This window comes from Primulina eburnea, chromosome 4 (assembly GCF_022965805.1).
Source record: "Primulina eburnea isolate SZY01 chromosome 4, ASM2296580v1, whole genome shotgun sequence".
Taxonomy (NCBI): Eukaryota; Viridiplantae; Streptophyta; class Magnoliopsida; order Lamiales; family Gesneriaceae; genus Primulina; species Primulina eburnea.
The window spans coordinates 5,391,111-5,414,464 of record NC_133104.1 but is presented as its reverse complement, the minus strand read 5'-3'; the positions used below and the strand labels follow the sequence as shown (position 1 = coordinate 5,414,464).

The 23,354-nt window shown below is 39.2% G+C and overlaps 2 protein-coding genes and 1 non-coding gene across 3 annotated transcripts; 1 reads left to right on the top strand and 2 right to left on the bottom strand.

Annotated features, from left to right (window-relative positions):
* Nucleotides 1-2,816: 2,816 nt before the first annotated feature.
* Nucleotides 2,817-2,922, bottom strand: LOC140831244 (small nucleolar RNA R71). Its single transcript, XR_012117821.1, has one exon. It is a non-coding gene; the product is annotated as a small nucleolar RNA R71 (small nucleolar RNA).
* Nucleotides 2,923-18,251: 15,329 nt separating this feature from the next.
* Nucleotides 18,252-19,493, bottom strand: LOC140830013 (uncharacterized). Its single transcript, XM_073193293.1, has one exon. It carries the CDS (start codon nucleotides 19,491-19,493, stop codon nucleotides 18,252-18,254), a length of 1,242 nt encoding a protein of 413 aa, XP_073049394.1.
* Nucleotides 19,494-21,285: 1,792 nt separating this feature from the next.
* On the top strand, nucleotides 21,286-23,177 carry LOC140829723 (heat shock factor-binding protein-like). Its single transcript, XM_073193030.1, has 5 exons — nucleotides 21,286-21,396; nucleotides 22,026-22,079; nucleotides 22,330-22,353; nucleotides 22,440-22,482; nucleotides 22,856-23,177. The coding sequence occupies exons 1-5, from the start codon at nucleotides 21,394-21,396 to the stop codon at nucleotides 22,990-22,992; spliced, it is 261 nt and encodes an 86-aa protein (XP_073049131.1). The 5' UTR covers nucleotides 21,286-21,393; the 3' UTR covers nucleotides 22,993-23,177.
* The last annotated feature ends 177 nt before the right edge of the window (nucleotides 23,178-23,354 follow it).

The following is a 23,354-nucleotide window of genomic DNA, read 5'->3' as shown; positions in this document are numbered from 1 at the left end:
ATAATAAAGTGACAACCGAGATATGAATTATGCACAAGTATAAAATACTTGTGCGGTGCCTCAGGGCAAAATAATTCACTAGAAAACTTGTAAGTTTACAAAAACCAATACTAGTGAAAGAATAAAAACAACTCCCTTATTAAGGCGAGTAACAAATTGCATCATAAACCTCTAACAAACCGTATAACCATTATACAAGGGATGCATCAATCGAGAAGTAAAAAGTCTTCAAAGATTCAACACACTAATCAACACAATGATTAGGTGTTGTTGTCATCGGATGTAAGCACTTCTCGGCAACACTTAAACAATAGTACGAGATAGCGTCGATCTCCAAACTCCTCGAACTCCTTCGTCTCTCTTCTTGTCGTCGCACACTTTTTGCTTCTTGTAGTCCTTTTTAACCTAGACAAAAAGCAATTTCATTAGGAAAAAACTCTTTAAACATAAGGATAATATCTTAAAGATATTGTGATATCACATCATAAAAATATTATAATATCATATCAAATATTCAATATTATTCACATGTCTAGAAAGGCAAAATATTAAAGATAAACATGGAAAGTATATCAAGGAATAAAATTCCTTTCAATCTCCCCATTTTTGCCTTTCTGGACAAAACAACCCACAAATGGTATTTGGCTGAACTCCCCCTGAATGGATAACTCAGTGACTTGATATGTGTCATTTTTACGTATTTTATTGCATTAGTTTTAGTTGTGTTTGCATTGTGCATGCATGCATTTTAGTTACATGTTGTTTATTTTTGAGCAAACATCTGCATTCTATCATATCTCACTGGTTTGTGACGAATTTGCAGGTAAAAGTGATCGGAAAACCAAAGATGGAGCAAAGTGTACAAATGAGAAGGCAACAGACAGAATGAGTGGCGCCCGAGCGGTAATTTTCTACCGCCCGGGCGCGAAAGGTGACCAAGGCAACAGAAAGGTTGGCGCTCGAGCGGTAGTTTTCTACCGCCCGAGCGCGAGAGCCACTCACCCCAAGAACTTCGACAGAAAGGTCGGCGCTCGAGCGGTAGTTTTCTACCGCCCGAGCGCGAATGCTGCACTTCCCAAGGAGATTCACAGAAGGTGTGGCGCTCGAGCGGTAATTTTCTACCGCCCGAGCGCCATCTATTTTTGGCAAGATTTCATGCTCGATTTCTTACCTTAGTGGGGAGAATGGTTGGAATGGAAAGGGGGTTAGACGTTTTTGGTGGAGATTCAGACATTATTGGAGGAGGACAAGGAGTTTTGGAGAGCTTTGGCACTTGGATTGAAGACTCGACGGTTTCCGGGCATCGTTCTTCGCAGATTTCGCTACATCTAGTATCTCAAGTTTATTTTCTCTTATTTAAACATTGTTTTGCTGATTTTAATTATGAATTCTAGTAGCTAACTTTTCATATTTGTTGGGATTAAAGGGGGATCCTACCCCAAAACTTTGATCTAGTTAATTCATATTTCGATTTGGGATTTATTCTTGGTTATACTATTGTTTTATTGTGTTGTTAGAGCGTAGCTAACTTTAACAACGTTTTTATATCGCGAGTGAGTTCGAGAGAATAACTTGTGATAAGAACTAGTAGTATAATTCGCGGATCTACAATTTGCATAGATATATGAAATTGGATACGTGCCGATAGTCATAGTCCTTAGGGTCGAAAATTAGGGGATTTCATCAATCGAAATGCGATTCATTCTTGATAAATAATTAAAGACATTTAATTACTTCATTGAGTGAATTAGTTTGGCATATCTCGAGAGAGTGTGTTCAATTGAATAGGAAATCCTGTCGGAAGCGTAGAACACAATCGAACGAATTAATTAATTAATAAGGGGTAGGTGAACCAGAATTCCCAACAAATTCTTTTATCATTTGAAATTTAATCAATCGATTTAGCAATCATATTTTATCATTTAATCTTTGAACTTGTTTATTTAATTTTCTTGCATTTTATTAGTCATAACACAACCAATCACCTTTCGTCGCTAAAGTTTTAATAACTAAAATAATAATTGTTAAATACAGTCTTCAGCGGAACGATACTCGTATTCACATACACTATATTATTACTTGACATCGTGCACTTGCGATTACTTTTTGAGCATACAAAATCATATTTTATTGGGGAATTCACAGTGCAAGTTTTGCTCGATCAAGTTTTTGGCGCCGTTGCCGGGGACTGTTAATCTACAATTATATTTTTAGTTATTTTCTTTATTGTATTTTATTTCTATTGAACTAACACTCCATATTTTAATTCAGATATCTCTTTCGGTGCATGCCAAAGTCACTTGACTTGGAGCTTGAGTGTGACCCTGAAATTGAAAGGACTTTCCGCAGGCGAAGACAACAGCAAAGACTTAAGGAACTGATGGAGAGGCACGAACAAGAGCAGGAGGCGGAGCGCCAAAACGAGAGACGAATTGAGATGCCACGCCGCATACCCATGTTAGAGTATGCCCAGCCTTCTTTGGATGGTGCACGCCCCAGCATTGTGAGGCCGATTGTGCGGGCAAACCAATTCGAAATCAAACCAGCCATTATCCAGATGATTCAGAACACCGTCCAATTTGGAGGAACTGCTGTGGACGATCCAAACACACACATCGCGGATTTTCTTGAGATTTGCGATACTTTTAAATTTAATGGAGTTTCTGATGATGCTATTAGACTGCGTTTATTTCCTTTCTCTTTGCGTGATAAAGCTAAAGCTTGGTTGAATTGTTTACCTGTAGGTTCGATCGCTACATGGGAGGACATGGCGAAGGCGTTTCTCATCAAATACTTTCCTCCATCGAAGACCATGAAGCTGCGGGCAGACATCACAACATTTGCTCAGTTCGATCAAGAGTCACTATATGAGGCGTGGGAGCGTTTCAAAGATCTATTACGAAGATGCCCACATCACGAGTTGCCACTTGGGTTAATCGTTCAAACCTTCTATTATGGCTTACTTACTCCTACTCGTACTATGATAGATGCTGCTGCGTGTGGGAACCTTTTGAGGAAGACTACGGAAGAAGGATATGAGTTGTTGGAGGAGATGGCTGCTAGCAGCTATCATCCTCAATCTGACAGGAACAACCAGCGGAGAAGTGCCGTAGTTCACCAGGAAACTGATTTTTCTGTTATTACTGCACAACTTGACGCTTTAAACAGGAAAATAGACGGCTTGAATGTGGGTGGCACGGCTATGCGTCTTCAAGAGATATTCTATGAAAATTGTGGAGGAGAGCACTATGTGAAAGACTGTCAAGATGGAAATCCCTTCTATGTGAAAAATGAGGCACCGGTGAATCAAGTGGGAGTCCAAAACCGCCCAAGGAATGACCCTTATTCGAACACATACAATCCTGGGTGGAGGCAACATCCCAACTTCTCGTGGGGCGGTCAAAACAGTCAGAATAGACCGCAAGGAGGACAACAATATGGCAAACAACCGATGTACAGATCCGATCCTCCTAGAGAAGAAAAGTCCAACTTGGAGCAAATGATGTCTAAGTTTATTTCTTCCACTAAAACTCGACTCCAAAACCAAGATGCATCGATAAAGGGGCTCGAGAATCAAATTGGACAGTTGGCCAAGATGATAGCAAGTAGAGAGCCGGGCACCTTGCCAAGTAATACCGAGACTAATCCAAAAGAGCAAGTGAAGGCCATTGAGTTGAAGAGCGGGAAAGTTTTGGAGCCTAGAGAAAAAGAGAAAAGCCAAGTGCCGGATGAACAAGAGGCGACATCTAAAGGTAAGTCTTCTAACCCTACACTAGCACCCACTACACAACCAAAAATTGTTATACCTCCTCCTTTTCCTGCTGCATTGAAAAAAGCAAAACTAGATGCACAATTTGGTAAGTTTCTCGAGGTGTTTAAAAAGTTGCATATCAATATTCCCTTTGCCGATGCTCTAATGCAAATGCCTAGTTATGCTAAATTTTTGAAGGATATCTTAGCAAATAAGAGGAAGTTGGAGGATCATATGACAGTCAACTTAACTGAAAATTGCTCCGCTTTGGTGCAAAACAAAATCCCACCTAAGCTAAAAGACCCAGGGAGTTTCTCTATTCCTTGCATGATTGGTGATGTTGTTTTTCATAAAGCATTATGTGATCTTGGTGCAAGTATTAATCTGATGCCATTTTCTGTGTTTAGGAAACTTGGGTTGGGAGAGCCTAAGCCGACGAGGATGTCCTTGCAACTGGCGGACAGAACTGTCAAGTACCCCCGCGGAGTGGTTGAGGATGTGCTAGTGAAGGTGGACAAATTCATTTTTCCGGCCGATTTCGTGGTGCTCGACATGGAGGAGGATACCGAGATGCCTCTCATTTTGGGGAGACCATTCCTTGCGACTGGCAAGGCACTTATTGATGTGCAAGAGGGAAAGTTGAGATTGAGAGTGGGCGAAGAAGAGATTACATTTGATGTTTTTAATGCACTTAAGCACACACTGCATTTTGATAGTTGTTTTAGAATTGATGCTTTTGACTCTCTTGTATCCAACTATGTGCAGGATGCTCTTAGGGACCCTTTGGAGGCCACTATCAATACTGAATTGGGAGAAGAGGAGTTAGACGAAGAAAGAGCTGAAATTGTAGCACACTTTAATGCCAACCAACCATGGAGAAGGCCAATGAGGATGCGATTGGAGGATCTAGGGGAACGAAGAGATTTGACCCCTCAAAGGTCAAGCATCGAGGATCCACCAACGCTTGAGCTAAAGCCGTTGCCTCCACACCTCAAGTACGTATACTTAGGTGAGAATAACACTTTACCTGTCATTATTTCTGCTGCTTTGATAGATGTGATGGAGGACAAGCTGTTGGAAGTTTTGAAAGCGCATAAGGATGCATTTGCGTGGAAGGTGGCAGATATCAAAGGAATAAATCCATCCGTCTGCATGCACAAGATCTTGATGGAAGAGAAGTACTCACCTCTTGTGCAACCTCAAAGACGATTAAATCCAAAGATGCAAGAGGTAGTAAAGGCTGAAACAATTAAGCTTCTCGACGCAGGTATTATCTATCCTATATCTGATAGTGCATGGGTAAGTCCTGTTCAGTGTGTGCCAAAGAAAGGTGGGATTACTGTTATCACAAATGAAAATAATGAATTAATACCCACTAGGACTGTTACGGGATGGCGTGTGTGCATTGATTATAGGAAATTGAATGATGCTACCGTAAAGACCACTTTCCCCTTCCCTTTATTGATCAAATGCTTGAGAGGTTAGCGGGTCATGAGTTCTATTGTTTTTTAGATGGGTATTCTGGGTATAACCAAATCATGATTGCGCCCGAGGACCAAGAGAAAACCACTTTCACTTGTCCTTATGGCACTTTTGCTTTTAGACGGATGCCATTTGGTTTGTGTAATGCCCCTGCCACTTTTCAACGATGCATGACTGCTATATTCCATGATATGATTGAAACTTTTCTTGAGATATTTATGGATGACTTCTCGATTTTTGGCTCGTCTTTTAATGATTGTTTGCAGAACTTGCAGGTAGTGTTGAGGAGATGTGAGGAGACAAACTTGGTGCTTAATTGGGAAAAATGCCACTTTATGGTACAAGAGGGAATTGTCCTAGGGCACAAGGTTTCGGGGCACGGAATAGAGGTGGATAAGGCGAAAGTTGAAGTTATCAAGAACTTACCACCTCCGGCGTCCATAAAGGGAGTTAGAAGTTTTCTAGGCCATGCCGGTTTTTACCAACGTTTCATCAAAGATTTTTCTAAAATTGCAAAACCTTTATCTTCTTTACTCATGAAAGATGTGCCTTTTGATTTCAATTCTGATTGTTTGCAGACATACGAGAAGTTGAAAGAGCGCTTAGTGACGGCTCCTGTCTTGGTGGCACCGGATTGGGATCTACCCTTCGAGATCATGTGCGATGCTAGCGATACTGCGGTAGGTGCTGTCCTCGGACAAAGACAAAACAAGGTATTTCACACCATATACTATGCAAGTAGGACTCTAGATGAAGCACAATTGAATTATGCCACCACCGAAAAAGAGTTACTTGCAGTAGTGTTTGCACTTGACAAGTTTCATGCTTATCTTGTTTTGTCGAAAGTAATTGTGTTTACTGATCACTCTGCCCTTAAATATTTACTTGCAAATAAAGATGCAAAGCCACGCTTACTTCGGTGGATTTTATTATTGCAAGAATTTGATGTGGAAATAAAAGATAAGAAGGGTGTTGAGAATGTGGTTGCAGATCATTTGTCTAGATTAGAATTTATCAGTAATGATTGTGTGACTGATGCGATTAATGATTGGTTTCCGGATGAGCAGTTGTTTGAGGTAAAAAATTGTCCATGGTATGCAAATCTTGAGAATTTTCTTGTTACAGGCTCACCTCCCCCAAATCTAACATTTCACCAAAGAAAGAAATTCTTTTCGGACGTGAAATATTATTTTTGGGAGGAACCTTTCTTGTTTAAGATTTGTGCAGATTCTATGATTCGGAGATGTGTGGCGGAGGTAGAGATGGGATCGATTCTTACTCATTGCCATGACCGTGAGGTAGGTGGTCACTTTGGACCAACGAGGACGGCATCTAAGGTACTCGAATGTGGCTTTTATTGGCCAACCCTCTTTAAAGATGCTCGTTCTTATATGCTAGCATGTGATAATGCCAACGGACAGGTAACATCTCTAACCGTCACGAAATGCCTTTAAATAATATCATTGAGTGTGAGGTTGTTGATGTGTGGGGAATAGATTTCATGGGACCGTTTCTCAGTTCTTTCACGAAAAAATACATTTTGGTGGCGGTGGATTATGTGTCTAAGTGGGTAGAGGCGGAAGCATACGCCACTAATGATGCTCAAGTGGTTCTAAAATTTTTGAAGAAAAACATTTTTAACCGCTTTGGAACACCACGAGCAATCATTAGTGATGGTGGCACTCATTTTTGCAACAAACTCTTTGAAAAACTTTTAAGCAAATATGGTGTCACACATAAGATCTCTACCCCTTATCACCCCCAGACGAGTGGTCAAGTGGAAGTGTCGAACCGAGAGATAAAGAGAATTCTGGAGAAAGTGGTAGGCGTCAGTAGGAAAGACTGGTTGGTGAGGTTAGATGATGCTCTATGGGCATATAGGACTGCTTTTAAAACACCTATAGGCACTACACCGTATAGGTTGTTATTTGGTAAAGCATGTCATTTACCTGTCGAGTTGGAGCATCGGGCATATTGGGCAACAAAAGCGCTGAACTTTAATTTTACTGATGCAGGTGAACAACTTTTGCTTCAATTGGACCAGTTGGAGGAGTTCCGCAATTTGGCTTACGATCTTGCACTGTCTTACAAGGAGAAAACCAAAAAGGCTCATGACAAAAGAATCATCGAGAGAGAATTTAAGGAGGGTGAAAGTGTTCTGCTCTACAACTCCCGGTTGCTCTTGTTTCCCGGTAAATTGAAGTCGCGATGGTCCGGTCCATTCGTGATCTCGAAATTTTATCCATCGGGAGCTGTAGAATTGAAAGATGGGAAGGATGGGGCATTTACGGTCAATGCCCAGCGACTGAAGCACTACATGGGTGGCACAATTGAGCCGCAACTTGGAATCACCCGGTTCCAAGACACGCCGAACTGAGACAGACCGACATTCTAGCTCTCGACGATAAATTGAGAACTTACTTCTTTTCCCTTCTCTTGCATTTAATTTAATTTTCTTTTTCTTTCGTGTCAGTTTTTTTTTATTTTCCAGTTGTGTTAATTTCTTTAAAAAAAAAAATTTTAAAAAAAATTTAAACAATAAAAAAAAAGAGGTGAAATGTGAATTTTTCTCGAGAACTCGGCGCTCGGGCGGTAATTTATTACCGCTCGAGCGCGAGCATTTGCCGCTAATAAATTTTTCCCGAGGACTCGGCGCTCGAGCGGTAATATTTTACCGCTCGAGCGCGAAGACTTTTAAAGCGCAGATCCCCTTCCCCTTTCTTCATTCTGCACGAATCTTCCCCTCTCAAAATCCCTAATCCCCAAATTCCCATCTCACAAAATCCCTCACTACTCTCATTTTGTTCTTTCAATTTTGTGGTGCAGGCTTTCAATATCCACTCTAGTCTCCGGCAACAAGGCACAATCTCCCTTGGGAAGCAAGAACACCATTCTCCAACTCAAAGATCCAACTTGTCCAACACAATGGCTCCCAAAAAGCAAAAAGGTAACCCCGGCTCCTCTAGGTCTTCATCCTCATTTGATAGACACCGTTTTGTTAGTATGGAGGCTAGGGCTCGATACGAGCATGCGAAAATTCATCGCAACCCAATAGCCGAGAGGGGAGTCCGGCGACAGTTAGAGGACCGATACTTGGATATTATTGTTGATTTGCAAAGGCGTGGTTGAGAACAATACGGTGAGCAACCTAAGGCGACGGTAGTCTCTGTGGTTCGCGAATTTTATGCCAATGCAGCCGAGGGGCGAAATGGGTTGGTGTTTGTTAGGGGTAAACATGTGCCGTATGACTCGGTAACGATCAATGCACTGTTAGGGACAGCGGAGGTTGACGACTCCTACTTCCAGACATTAGTTGCTAACCCAAATTATGATACGATTCTCGCCACATTGTGCCGTCCGGGCGCACTTTGGAAACCATTGGGCGGCTCGCCGAGTTGTTTTGACGAGAAGTATTTGAAAACCGAAGTTGCCCTTTGGTATTTATTTGTGGCTCGGAGAATGATGCCGGTCTCGCATAAGAGCGAGGTCCAGAAAGAGCGGGCGGTGCTGCTTTATGCTTTGACCGAGGGATACGCCATCAACGTGGGCACACTCATCAATTCACAAATCACACTGAGTGCCCACAACAGTCATGTGGGCCTGTTCTTCCCCACCATTATCTCCGAGTTGTGCGCTAGAGCGGGAGTCGTATTTCGCGATGATGAGGAGTGGTTGCAGCCCATGAAGCCTATTTGTGTCGAAGACCTCCAGCGGAAACGAGCTAAGCGAATCAGTGCATTTCCCCCTCGGGAGGAGGACGCCGGTGGATCTAGCACTGCCATTCCACGCCGCCTCCCACCACAACCCCGCAGGCGAACGCAGAATGACAAAATGGATGAAAATCTCGCCTTCCAAGCACATCAGAGTCAGTTTAACTCGTATGTCACGGACCACCTATCTCACATTGACTCTATGATGCGATCTTTGCTTGTGCACGGGGGTGTTGACCCGTCGACCATTCCACCGACTCCGCTACCTCCTCCCCCATTCCAGTTCCAGTATGATTACTCTCAGCAGGGGGTAGCCGCAGGAGCGCCACCGCCGGAGTATGATGAGGATGACGCTTGATCAGGGGAGTTTACTGTTTCCCCTACTTCGCACTTTTATTTCTTTGCCGCTTTTCTGTTTTTCTTTCTTATCATTGTTTCAGTCTACCATGTTTATTATCTTTCATATTTTTAGTCTGCATTTGTGTTTGCATTCTTAGTGTCTGTTTCGTTTTGTGCAATGAGGGCATTGCACAACTCGAGTATGAGGGGGGGTAGATTGTTATGTTTGATTAGTTATTCGTTGCATTTATTTTGTCTAGTGTCGTTTATGGTGAGAAGACATAATTTATGCGCCAATGATGAGGTCAGATTGTTAGTATACAAAAGTATTGATCGGGTCATTTCATGAACGGTACTCTTGATTGTTAAAGCATGAATGTTGGCTCAAGTTTGAACTTTTTAAGCACATATGTGTGGGGACTAGAAGTTTGTAGGAATAATGGTGAAATTTGAAAGTTTTGTGTGGTTAACTTGAAAGGCACCGTTTATGAGTTGATTTAGCATGTAAACCCGTGAAAATAAGTCGCTAATTGGGACCTCGAATGAGAAAATTTATTTTGCCTTGAACTTTACATTTACCTCATTTCCAATGCACTGAATTAAAATGTCATACTCCTAACCAGCTGTAATCCAAAAGATTATATTCTTAGCCTAGGGAGTACATGTGTGAAAATTGTGCATTTAAAAAAAAAAGAGAGAAAAAGAGAAGGAAGAAGGAGATGTAAGGTGAGGGGGAGCCGAAATAAAAGGAATGAAATTCTATTCCTAGGCTAAAAGTTGGAGATGTAAGGAGACGCGGAAAGTCAGACGAAACGTCTTGACGATTGCACAATGAAAATGATCGGTGTACTCCCAACTTTTAGCCACTTGAGCTTATTTTCCTTCTTTTCGACACCCTTATCTACACTTAAAAAGTTGAATAAAGTTCAATTAATGGCTAGTGATAAATGGACACGGGGATGCATGCTAGTGAGACTTGTAATGAAGTGTTAAATTGAGTGACTCGCATGATTGGATAATTGATCTATTTGAAATACGGATGACTAGACCCATCATGACACACACACACGTTCAAATTAGTGTCAAGATTTATGTGTAGATGAGAATGAGTATTCGTTTGAGATTTGACTTGATTATGATTTGTACGGGAGAAAGTTCACTGAGGCATGAGCATAAAATTTGTTAACTCACCATTGATATTTAATTGTGTTAGTTATTTCGTGTTTGAGTAATTTTGTGGTTGTTGAGTTTGTTTAGTATCTCGTGCTTTAACCTATTTTACTTGAGGGCAAGCAAAAGGTTAGTATGAGGGGGTTGATATGTGTCATTTTTACGTATTTTATTGCATTAGTTTTAGTTGTGTTTGCATTGTGCATGCATGCATTTTAGTTACATGTTGTTTATTTTTGAGCAAACATCTGCATTCTATCATATCTCACTGGTTTGTGACGAATTTGCAGGTAAAAGTGACCGGAAAACCAAAGATGGAGCAAAGTGTACAAATGAGAAGGCAACAGACAGAATGAGTGGCGCCCGAGCGGTAATTTTCTACTGCCCGGGCGCGAAAGGTGACCAAGGCAACAGAAAGGTTGGCGCTCGAGCGGTAGTTTTCTACCGCCCGAGCGCGAGAGCCACTCACCCCAAGAACTTCGACAGAAAGGTCGGCGCTCGAGCGGTATTTTTCTACCGCCCGAGCGCGAATGCTGCACTTCCCAAGGAGATTCACAAAAGGTGTGGCGCTCGAGCGGTAATTTTCTACCGCCCGAGCGCCATCTATTTTTGGCAAGATTTCATGCTCGATTTCTTACCTTAGTGGGGAGAATGGTTGGAATGGAAAGGGGGGTTAGACGTTTTTGGTGGAGATTCAGACATTATTGGAGGAGGACAAAGAGTTTTGGAGAGCTTTGGCACTTGGATTGAAGATTCGACGGTTTCCGGGCATCGTTCTTCGCAGATTTCGCTACATCTAGTATCTCAAGTTTATTTTCTCTTATTTAAACATTGTTTTGCTGATTTTAATTATGAATTCTAGTAGCTAACTTTTCATATTTGTTGGGATTAAAGGGGGATCCTACCCCAAAACTTTGATCTAGTTAATTCATATTTCGATTTCTGATTTGTTCTTGGTTATACTATTGTTTTATTGTGTTGTTAGAGCGTAGCTAACTTTAACAACGTTTTTATATCGCGGGTGAGTTCGAGAGAATAACTTGTGATAAGAACTATTAGTATAATTCGCGGATCTACAATTTGCATAGATATATGAAATTGGATACGTGCCGATAGTCATAGTCCTTAGGGTCGAAAACTAGGGGATTTCATCAATCGAAATGCGATTCATTCTTGATAAATAATTAAAGACATTTAATTACTTCATTGAGTGAATTAGTTTGGCATAGCTCGAAAGAGTGTGTTCAATTGAATAGGAAATCCTGTCGGAAGCGTAGAACACAATCGAACGAATTAATTAATTAATAAGCGGTAGGAGAACCAGAATTCCCAACAAATTCTTTTATCATTTGAAATTTAATCAATCGATTTAGCAATCATATTTTATCATTTAATCTTTGAACTTGTTTATTTAATTTTCTTGCATTTTATTAGTCATAACACAACCAATCACCTTTCGTCGCTAAAGTTTTAATAACTAAAATAATAATTGTTAAATACAGTCTTCAGCGGAACGATACTCGTATTCACATACACTATATTATTACTTGACATCGTGCACTTGCGATTACTTTTTGAGCATACAAAATCATATTTTATTGGGGAATTCACAGTGCAAGTTTTGCTCGATCATGACTCCCCCTGAACTTAAGCCTTCATCTGTGTAGCCAGTGTTGTATGTTAGATGTTGCAACAATGTAGATCATAACACCGGAATATTTCATTAATCGGGAGTGACACATATCAGAGAGAATAAAAGAACAACTGAAGTACTAGAAACATCAAGAGAGAAAAACTCAAAATAAAATCTCATTATTCATCATTACTGCCATCAGCATCTTCATCATCTTCATCCATTTGGGCTCCACTGGTTCCAGCTGTATCATCTACTCCCCCTTTTTGTCCAGAATGGTAGCTGGCAGCAAGTAGAAGCTCATAATCTGCCACTTGATTTTCGTAATAATCAATGGTCTGCTTGGCATGAGCAATCTGTTGTCGACCATAGTCAATTTGAGCTTGAATGTAGGAGACAGATAATGTAACATAACCAGGAGGTGGTGTAGGAGGTAGACTCGCAGTTAGAGGCTCAGATGTATCAGCAGTGTCAGGCTGGGGCTCAGATGTTGTGTCTCCAGTGTGGCCAACATCCGAAGCAACACTTGAACTTTGCCAGGGCAGATCGACCTTTCTGTTGCCCTTAAAATAAACAGGAGAAATCTTCAGTGATCCTCCGACAGGACAGAGTTCTTCATCAATATCCTTGATGAAACCTTGCGATTCCAGGATTCCATAAATGAGTGAGGGGTAGGGCAGCAAACTCCTTCATCATTTCTGAATCAGGTTCATCCTCCTTAGACATTTGTCTCTTGGCCGCCTTTTCTTCCTTAAGGTGAGCAAGAAACTCGGCCAAGGATTGTTCATCTTCTTCAGGTTTATCAGGAGCTCTTTCTTCTGCAACATTTTGAGAATCTGTGATGGGGTTTGGCCCTTGACTGCCAGAAGTAGAACCAGATTCTTTTGCAGCAACAGATGGTTTGGGGCGCGCCACCAACTCAAAATCATCATCATCGGAGTCGTCTCCAGATGAGAAATCAGGGTCCAGAAGATTTGAGGAGGCAAATGCCCGTGGTTTCTTGGTTGGTACAAAGTCAGGGTCGAACCCTGCTTGTCTCTTTGACCTTCTGCGCATGGGGGCAGGGGGAAACGCTTTATTCAAAGCTTCGAAGTCCAGAGGATTCTCAACATTGATCTCGTTCCCAGGTTCACCAGGGACGATAGTCTCCAGTGGCATTCGTTCGTCTGGTGCAGGCACAATTTCCTTCCCCTCGACATTTGCTTCGGCGGAGGGTGTTGTGACTGGTGATTCAACACCCATACTCGCAGCCATTTCACTCCTTATGTCTTGAGGATCGAAGCCAGCCATCTGTAAAATCAAGAAGCAAAGAGACAGAAAACAATTCGAAGAGCACAAGAACTTGCGAAGAGCACAGATAATTTGCGCGAAATCTGAACAGTAAGGGTAGACAATAATTTTAGAATGTGAGGGAAAGAGTAAACAGTAAAGCTATTCCTGATTCCCCCGTAAGTATTTAAGCACTACACTCCAACGGTAATATTTTGTTAAGCCGTGACTACAGTACCTTTCCGAATCAGTTTTTCCTCTCACCCAACGGTAACTTTTCTGAACCAGTGTAATTATTATCTTAAGTAACCAGTTAGAAATACGTCGAATTAACCCCACAAACAATTAGCAATCAAAATATTTCAAAATTAAGTTGGTTAGGGTGTTCTTCGAATTTCATGAATCAAAAATTGGTAGCCCACTGGACATGATGTATTCACAAAACAATAGTATGAATGACCTAATTTTATGCCTGAAATATGATCAAAGAAATGAAATACACACACATGTGACTAAACAGTGATCAGTCTGTAGTTAGGTGTTGGCAACACCTCATGGCAACACTCACAAGTTGGACTCAAACTTTCTTCAACATTTTTATTTCAGACATGGTAGCTCCCACTCTAGAGGAACGGTCTTCATGGGACTTCTCTAGGTAGCTTTTTCCATCTGGATTTTGACTTAGAAGTGGTAGCTCCCACATTAGAAGAACGGTCTTCATTGGACTCCTCTAGGTAGCTTTTTCCATTTTCTTCTAAACAATGTTTTTGTTCAATTTTTTTTCAATTCTTCTCCTCTTTCTATTTTTCGCCTCATTGCTCAAGAATTTTCTAAGTCATTGTCTATTTTGGACATGACCATGTAGTACATGAACATCCTCAACAACTTTACGACTTAGATTGAGCATACTCCATACTTTAGAGAATTTCGATAGAAAGTTTGTTTCACAACCGAGAGCGCACCATTCAGTATCCTTCACTTGTACATGCTTCACACAGAACAAGATGTATGCAATATGTCTAGCATCCTAAAAATAAAATGCACATGCATGCTGAGTGTTGTCCACAAGTGTTGTAACACCGAGGACAACAACCGTGAGTGATCATTGTGTACACAAGCTGAGAGACTTCCTAAGATTGGAAAATCTCTCAAAATCCAATGGTTTTGTAAAGATATCAGCCATTTGGTTCTCAGTTCCAACAAATTCCATTCGAATCATACCCTTTTCAACCAAATCTCGAATAAAATGATGTCTAATGTCAATGTGTTTCGTTCGAGAGTGTTGCACTGGATTTTTTGAAATATCAATTGCACTTGAATTGTCGCAGTATACAATTAAGGTGTCACTGTTGAATCCATAATCTTTAATCATTTGATTCATCCACAGAAGTTGTGAGCAGCAACTAGCGGCTGCAACATACTTAGATTCAGCAGTGGACAAAGACACAATTTTGCTTTCTACTATACCATGACACCAGATTGTTACCAAGATAAAAACACCCACCCGTGGTACTTTTCCTATCATCTAAGTTTCCAGCCCAGTCAGCATCACTAAAGCCCACTAAATTGGTGTTTGTTTCTTTGGTGTACCATAGACCTAAGTCAACTGTTCCAGATATATATCGCAAAATTCTTTTGACAGCCTTTAGATGAGTAACTTTAGGATCAGCCTGGTACCTAGCACACAAACAAACACTAAACATGATGTCGGGACGACTTGCACTTAAGTAGAGAAGACTGCCTATGATGCTGCGATACTGGGTGTTGTCAACACCTGCCGCAACATCGTCTTTGGACAATTTTTCAGTCGACCCCATTGGTGTTTTCATGTGCTTAGTGTTCTCGGTAGAGAATTTCTTCACCAAATTCTTGGCATACTTGGATTGACATAGAAATATACCATCATACATTTGTTTAATTTGCAATCCAAGAAAGAAACTTAATTCTCCTACCATGCTCATTTCAAATGTGGTAGACATGCATTTAACAAATTCATCAACATGCTTTTGAGAAGAAGCACCAAAAATGATGTCATCCACATAAATTTGACACACAAGAATATCATGCTTCGATTTTTGAATAAAAAGGGTTTTATCAACCTCACCTCTTTTGAAGCCTAAGTCAAGCAGATATTCAGTAAGCCTTCCATACCATGCTCTTGGAGCTTGTTTAAGTCCATAAAGTGCTTTCTTCAACTTGTAGACATGGTTCGAGTGGTGTGGATCTTCAAATCCTTTAGGTTGGCTTACATAAACTTCTTATTTCAAGATGCCATTCAAAAAAGCATTTTTCACATCCATTTGATATAATTTTATGTCCATGTGACATGCAATAGCAAGTAAAAGTCTAACCGATTCAATCCGGGCAACAGGGACAAACGTTTCATCAAAATCAATTCCTTCAATTTGAGTATACCCTTGAGCCACTTGCCTAGCTTTATTTCTCACTATAATTCCAGATTCATCAGTTTTGTTTTTAAAGATCCATTTGGTTCCAATAACATTTATATTATCAGGTCTGGGAACCAAATCCCACACATCATTCCTAACAAATTGTTCAAGTTCCTCATGCATTGCATCAACCCAAAATTCATCTTTTAAGGTTTCATTTATATTTTTGGGTTCCATGAGTGACACAAAACAAGAGTGACTTACTTGAGAGTACACAGACGTCATGCATACTAGTCCCATCATTTTGCGATAGCCTACCTTCTCCTTTCTTCTCGTTTGCATTCCTCCAAATGTTTCTCCAATGATCTGAGATGATGGATGATTTTTCTGAACCTTGCTGGGAATATCAATCTCTTCATCGGTTACACTATCATCATTCTCAGTATTCTTTCCTAGTTCAACAGTTGATTCTGCCAGTGCAGGTGTTGTCTCCGGTGTTACAACACCGGGTGCAACATCTGTGTTAGGCAGTGTCTCACTTTCGTTCAGCAGCCCATCAATATCATCCTCGATCGTTTTTCCCGTTAGATCTGCAAGATCATCAAAAACAATATTAATAGACTTCATAGTCGTTCTTGTTCTCAGATTATACAGGAGATAGGCACGACTAATAGATGAATAACCAAAGAATAAACATTTGTCACTTTTAGAGTCAAACTTTGCAAGATGGTCTCGGTCATTCAAAACATAACATACACACCCAAAGACATGAAAATACTTGAGGTTCGGCCTCTTTCCCATGATGATTTAATAGGATGTCATAGTAGAACCACTCCTTAAGTACACACGATTTGAAATATGACATGCTGTGTTCCAGGCCTCGGCCCAAAATCTCTTTGAAATATTCTTTGAATTTAACATGACCCTAGACATTTCTTGCAGTGTCCTATTCTTCCTTTCGGCTATCCCATTTTGTTGAGGAGTCTTAGGGGCCGAAAATTAATGAGTTATCCCTCTCTTTTCACAAAATGATACAAAGTGTGAGTTTTCAAATTCTTTACCATGGTCGGTCCTTATCTTACCAACCCTCAGATTATGTAGATTAGTAATCTTAGCATGTAATTTCTTGAAAACATCAAATGTATCGGATTTTTCTCTAAGAAATCTTACCCAAGTAAAGCGAGAGAAATCATCCACACAAACACATGAATACTTCTTACCTCCAAGACTTTTCACTTCCATTGGACCCATAAGATCCATGTGCAAGAGTTCAAGACACCGTGTTGTCCCAAAGTGTTGCAACACTTGATGGGGAACACGTGTTTGCTTACCTTTTTGACATGCACCACAAACATACGGAATTCCAGAGGATAAATTAGGCATACCTCTCACAGCATCGTACTTACCAAGATTCTTTAATGTCTTGAAGTTTGCATGTCCCAATTTTTGATGCCACAAGTTTAATTCGCTCACCTTTGAATGATTGCACACTAAGTCTTCTCCAAGTTGATAACAATTATCAGCAGACCTTGTACCTATCAAAATACGAGTATTAGCATTATCAAACACTTCACAATTGTCTTTATCAAACTTAACATGCAAACCATCATCACAAAGTTGGCTTATGCTTATTAAGTTTGAGTTAAGCCCTTCGACATAAAGCACATTGTGTAGATTATGCAGTCCATCAACATTTAAGGTTCCTTTGCCAGCAATTCTTCCGTTAGCACCACCACCATACGTCACATGACCACTCCTCGGTTCAACATAGTCAATCAAATGATCTTTAGAACCTGTCATGTGGCGTGAACAGCCACTGTCAAAGTACCATATTCCTGCAATGTTAGTCTTTAATGAAGTATAAATAACGGAACATTGAATCTTAGCCTTTGGTACCCAAACCCTTTTTACCGTCGGTTTTCTGTTGGCAGTGTTGCGTCGGGTGTTATGCAACACCGGTGGCAACACCTGTTCTGATTCCCATCTCTTGTAATCATTTCTCAGTTTGAAGCAGTAGAGTTTGATATGACCAGGTCTAAAACAATAGTGACAGATAAAGTGGCGTTTTCTGGATTTGGACTTCTTGGTAGATATTTGCCTTTTAGATGGAGTACCTTTTTCAGTTTGTGTAGCATTCGAGGTTTCAACACTTCCTTTGACAAAAACAGTTGGTTTTCTCTCAGTATTGGAAGATTCTCCAATTTCGAACAGACTGTTCGGATATCCAAGTTCAGCTTTGTCATTCTGTCCAGTCATCAAAAGTGAGTCAAGTTTGGATGAACTTGAATTCATCTTTGCAAGAATCTGAGTTGCTTCTCCAAGTTCCTCTTTGACTTTGCATAATTCCAAATCTTTCTTGCTTAAGATTACTTCAAGTCGTGAAATTTGTGACTTTAGCTCAGCATTCTCTTTGGAGAGAGTTGCATTTCCTTTAGTTCTTTTGATCCAGTCTTCATATAGGTCTTCGTACATCGTCTGCACACTTTCTAGAGTGACTTCATCATCATCTACCTCTTGAGTTTCAGACTGACTTGCCTCACAAGGGTTGTAGATTTAAGACATACTGAATTCGAAGAGGTGTTGCGGCCAGGTATTGCAACACCGGTGGCAACACCCAAATGATTTATTTGCATTGAGCGTTTTTCTTTGATCACAGAAGATAACGATGTGTGATTTTCAGATTCACTTGATCCTTGATCATCATCAGACTCTTCATCACTCAGGGTGACAGTCATGCCTTTGTTTTTCCTAAGTCGATTGGCACACTCATTGGCATAGTGTCCATATCCCGAACACTCTCTACATTGTACAGAGTCCAGGTTTCTGACATTAGATTGGATTTGCACTTCGGTCTTTGGTCGAAACTGTCCTTTCATAGGAGTAAACTTTTGAGCTTTTGCAAAAGTGGAGTTATTGGGCAGCTCAGATTTTTGTCCAATTTTCTTCTTTTCTCTCATAGTCTTCAAATAATCACCAAATTTCTTAGTAAAAAGAGAGATCGATTCTTCACCTAAATCAGACTTATCCACCTCTTTAGATATTTGAAGGATTTCATCGTAAGATTCGGTTGAGGCTTCAAAGGCTATTGTCTTCCCTTTATCCTTCCTTTGTAGATCAAGATTCATCTCAAAAGTTCTGAGAGAACTCATTAGTTCATCCAAGTTGATCGTTGAAGTGTCTTTAGATTCTTCAATTGCGCAGACTTTGACATTGAATCTCTCAGGAAGAGATCTTAGAACCTTGTTCACCAATCTTTCATTTGGTATGGGATCTCCTAGGCCATGTGATTCATTTGAGAGTTGTCTCAACCGGCAGTCATACTCAAAAATAGACTCCTTGTCCTCCATTCTCAAACTTTCGAACTTTGATGTCACCATCCTTAGCCTAGTTTTACGCACACTTGCGGATCCTTCACAGTGCTTCTGGAGTATCTCCCAAGCATCTTTGGCGCATACACAAGTGGTAATTAAATTAAACATCCTTGTGTCAACAGATGAAAATATAGCATTGAGAGCCTTGGAATTAAAGTTTGAAGTTTGCACTTCATCGACAGTCCATGTACTTTCAGGTTTGAGCCGTGTGTCTCCATCAGCATCCTCGAGTTTTGGTGGACTCCAACCATCAAGTACAAGTTGCCAAGCTCTTTCGTCAATGGATTTAATAAAAACACTCATCTTTACTTTCCACAATGCATAGTTTGATCCATCCAACACAGGAGGCCTAAAAACAGTATTTGTTGATCCTTTCATAATTCCTTTTCACTCTGAAAACAAAACAAAACAGGATCTCACTTAGTAGCGTCAAGTGGAGGCTCTGATACCAATTGAAAGTTCTGTTTCCACAGTGTATGTGCGAGTTGAGAGTGAGTGTTGTGTGTTTCAGAATATAGGTGTTGTGCGTAGGTGTTATAACACCCACGACAACATGCAGCGGAAGTTACATTTTGACAAATTAACACACAATGTGAATTATAATAAAGTGACAACCGAGATATGAATTATGCACAAGTATAAAATACTTGTGCGGTGCCTCAGGGCAAAATAATTCACTAGAAAACTTGTAAGTTTACAAAAACCAATACTAGTGAAAGAATAAAACAACTCCCTTATTAAGGCGAGTAACAAATTGCATCCTAAACCTCTAAAAAACCGTATAACCAATATACAAGGGATGCATCAACCGAGAAGTAAAAAGTCTTCAAAGATTCAACACACTAATCAACACAATGATTAGGTGTTGTTGTCATCGGATGTAAGCACTTCTCGGCAACACTTAAACAATAGTACGAGATAGCGTCGATCTCCAAACTCCTCGAACTCCTTCGTCTCTCTTCTTGTCGTCGCACACTTTTTGCTTCTTGTAGTCCTTTTTAACCTAGACAAAAAGCAATTTCATTAGGAAAAAACTCTTTAAACATAAGGATAATATCTTAAAGATATTGTGATATCACATCATAAAAATATTATAATATCATATCAAATATTCAATATTATCCACATGTCTAGAAAGGCAAAATATTAAAGATAAACATGGAAAGTATATCAAGGAATAAAATTCCTTTCAACACACATTTTAAATATATTTTCAACAAAGGAAACATTTTTTCAACCCTATTACGTCTGCATTTAAAATTAAAAATATTATTTTATAATTTATTACTTCATCAAATAAATATTAAATACTTTTTTTAACATATGAAATTTAAAATAGTATTTTACTTAGTTGGTTTTGTAACGAAGGTTGATCATTATATATCATTTCATCATTAGTAATCGTCGAAGGATTCAGAGACGAAGTCAATCAACAAAATTCTACAGTGTTATAATTGTCATAATCATGATAGATTGAGTCTCATGTGAGACCGTCTCACGGATACTAATCTGTTAGACGGGTTAACCCTACTCGTATTCACAATAAAAAGTAATATTTTTAGCATAAAAAATTATATTTTTTCATGGATGACCCAAATAAGAGATCCGTCTCACAAATTCGACTCGTGAGACCGTCTCACATAAGTTTTTTCCATCATGATAATACGTGACCAATTATTCTCCCCGCAATATTGTCATGGAATAAAAAAAAATTTCTACCATGTCAGTATTTCGATTAAATTTTCTCGAATTGAAAATTAAGCTGATATTTATTATTTTTAATAATTAAATATTAATCAATATATTAAATAATCAAATAAAATCAACCGTATAAAAAAATAATTAAATTTAATAAAAAATAAATAATATTAGAATCACATTTTGCTAAAATTTTATATTTATGTTTGTAATTTTAGATACTTATTAATTTATAATATTGATATGATTATTAATTTAACGAATATTAATTTATAAAAATATTACTGATTGTAATATTATAATTTTAAAAACAATTCAGTTGATCGGCTCCTTGGTCCGATGTTTTTATTCATTTCAGTGATTAAATTAGATGGACATAGGTCCAATAGAATTCATCGAACATGGGCCTACGCCCATGTATTGCAAAAGCCGGCCCAGCCCAATTTGTCAGTAACTTAATCTCTCTACTAGTGTGGTTCACATTTCAAAATTCTCGAACTCAATAGTATTCAAAAAGCTTACACCAAAAGTTCTGATCAAGTCTCTCTCTAGCCAATTCTTCAGCAAATACGCGTAAAAAATGGTAAATTGCTTCGTAAAATCGATTTATCCTACCACTTCTTTTAAATTATGGACTTCTTGAAGCTGGTTTAATCCAATCTGGGTGATTCTGTTCCGTTTTTAGGGATTGTGCGTTCCATCTTCGTTTTCTCTTGATGTTTTCCGAATATTAGCTTATGCGATTTTGATTATTGTGGTTCCAATTTTTGTGGGCATCGTATGGTTTTGGTTTTTCCTTAGATCTGTGAATGCCAAAACAAGTAATTTCGTTTGTCTTGTAATACAATGACTAAAAAATAATCCAATGTAGTTGCGTAATTTTAGATGGAAATGTTTATACGGTATTCATTATTAAGTAGTGAGTGTCTAGATATGTAAAAAAATTACCGCATATTTGATGGGTTGTGCTGTGAAATTGTTTCAGTTAGCTCATTTTGTCATGGTATTTACAGATTATGAAGGATGGTTATACAGTTGTATTGATGACTTAATCATGGTGAAATATGATTCATTGTGGTCTGCAATGGTTTTTGAGTTGATGCTTTCTTGTTTTATTGATTTTCATTGGATGTGTATGCTTGTATGAGTTGTTTTGCATGCGTATTTATGTGCAATATTTATGTAGTTGATCACGCTTTTTCTGCTTTGCAGGATGGACATGATCCGGAGAATAGTAAACAAAGTACTACTGACATGACTGCATTTGTAAGTTCTTTCCAATCAACTCATCCATCTGTGCCGTAGTATTCTGTATCTTCTTGTGTCAAGGAAATAATTTTATAGTTACCTGGTTTAAATTTATGGTCATGGTTTCGCCTCTCGTCTGAGTTTTGTTTCAACTTTCTGTTATAATTTAGAACTCCCTTTTCTTTATGTTGGAGGTGGGTTTCAAACTTTATTTTACATTATAAATAGCCAGTATTGGTAGTTCTAACATGTCTGTATTATTATTTAGGTGCAAAATCTCCTACAGCAAATGGTGAGTTACTAATATTTCCTCTAATGTTATCTGCTATAGCTTACAGTTAGTGTCCTTGCTAACATAAGGTTTTGATTTCTTTGCAGCAAACTAGGTTTCAGACAATGTCGGAATCCATCATTTCTAAAAATATCCTTCAATACAATCTATTAAATGCATTTTTTATACATGGATATGGATGCACTATTTTTTTTTATGCATGAAACGGAAGGATGCCTGCCACTGATTATGGCTATTGTTTTGTTTCCACGTGGTGTCCAAATCGTTTCTATATATTCCCATCATATGGAGTTACATTTTTGATTTCATCATAGTCGAAGCCATTTACAGGGACTATAATTTCTTTGGTTTTGTTTTCAATTGATGTGCAATGCTTTAAGAAACAAATTTTGACCAAATTCATGTTCCCAAAAGAGTAAACCTCCACAATGATCTATTTAAACATTATTGTATAATTCATATACATTCATATATTAAGATTCGTTTCCTTAACTCCGTGTACTTGATGAGATGGGTAACCGAATTGATGAGTTGGAGCTGAGCATCAATGATCTTAGAACTGAGATGGGTCAAGAAGGTTCTCCCTCTCCTTCAGCTCCACTGAAGGCTAAAGAAGAGCCCAAGTCTGCTGATGAATGATACTCAAATGCGACTATATTTTACAAGGGTTGTTGGATGTTTATTTATGCTTGTTTATGGAATCATGGGAACTGTTATATTTCCATTCTCTATTTCAATATTCATATCTAAAAAATACATGCAATGGACGGCCTTTAGTCGCTCTATGAGCGCGGATTTATGGAGGGCTTAAAATTTGTTGCGAAGTGTGTGTTTCCAAGGAAACTCGCATGGCCTGATATGTTTTTCTTATTCATGCTATAAGCTCATCGCTCATTTTAGAACTCCTTCATTCTGCTGTTCTGGTTGTATTTCTACATCTGATTCAGTTTTCCCAGAAGTTGCAACTTGCCTAAATCCATGCTTCGTGTTGGTTGTCATCT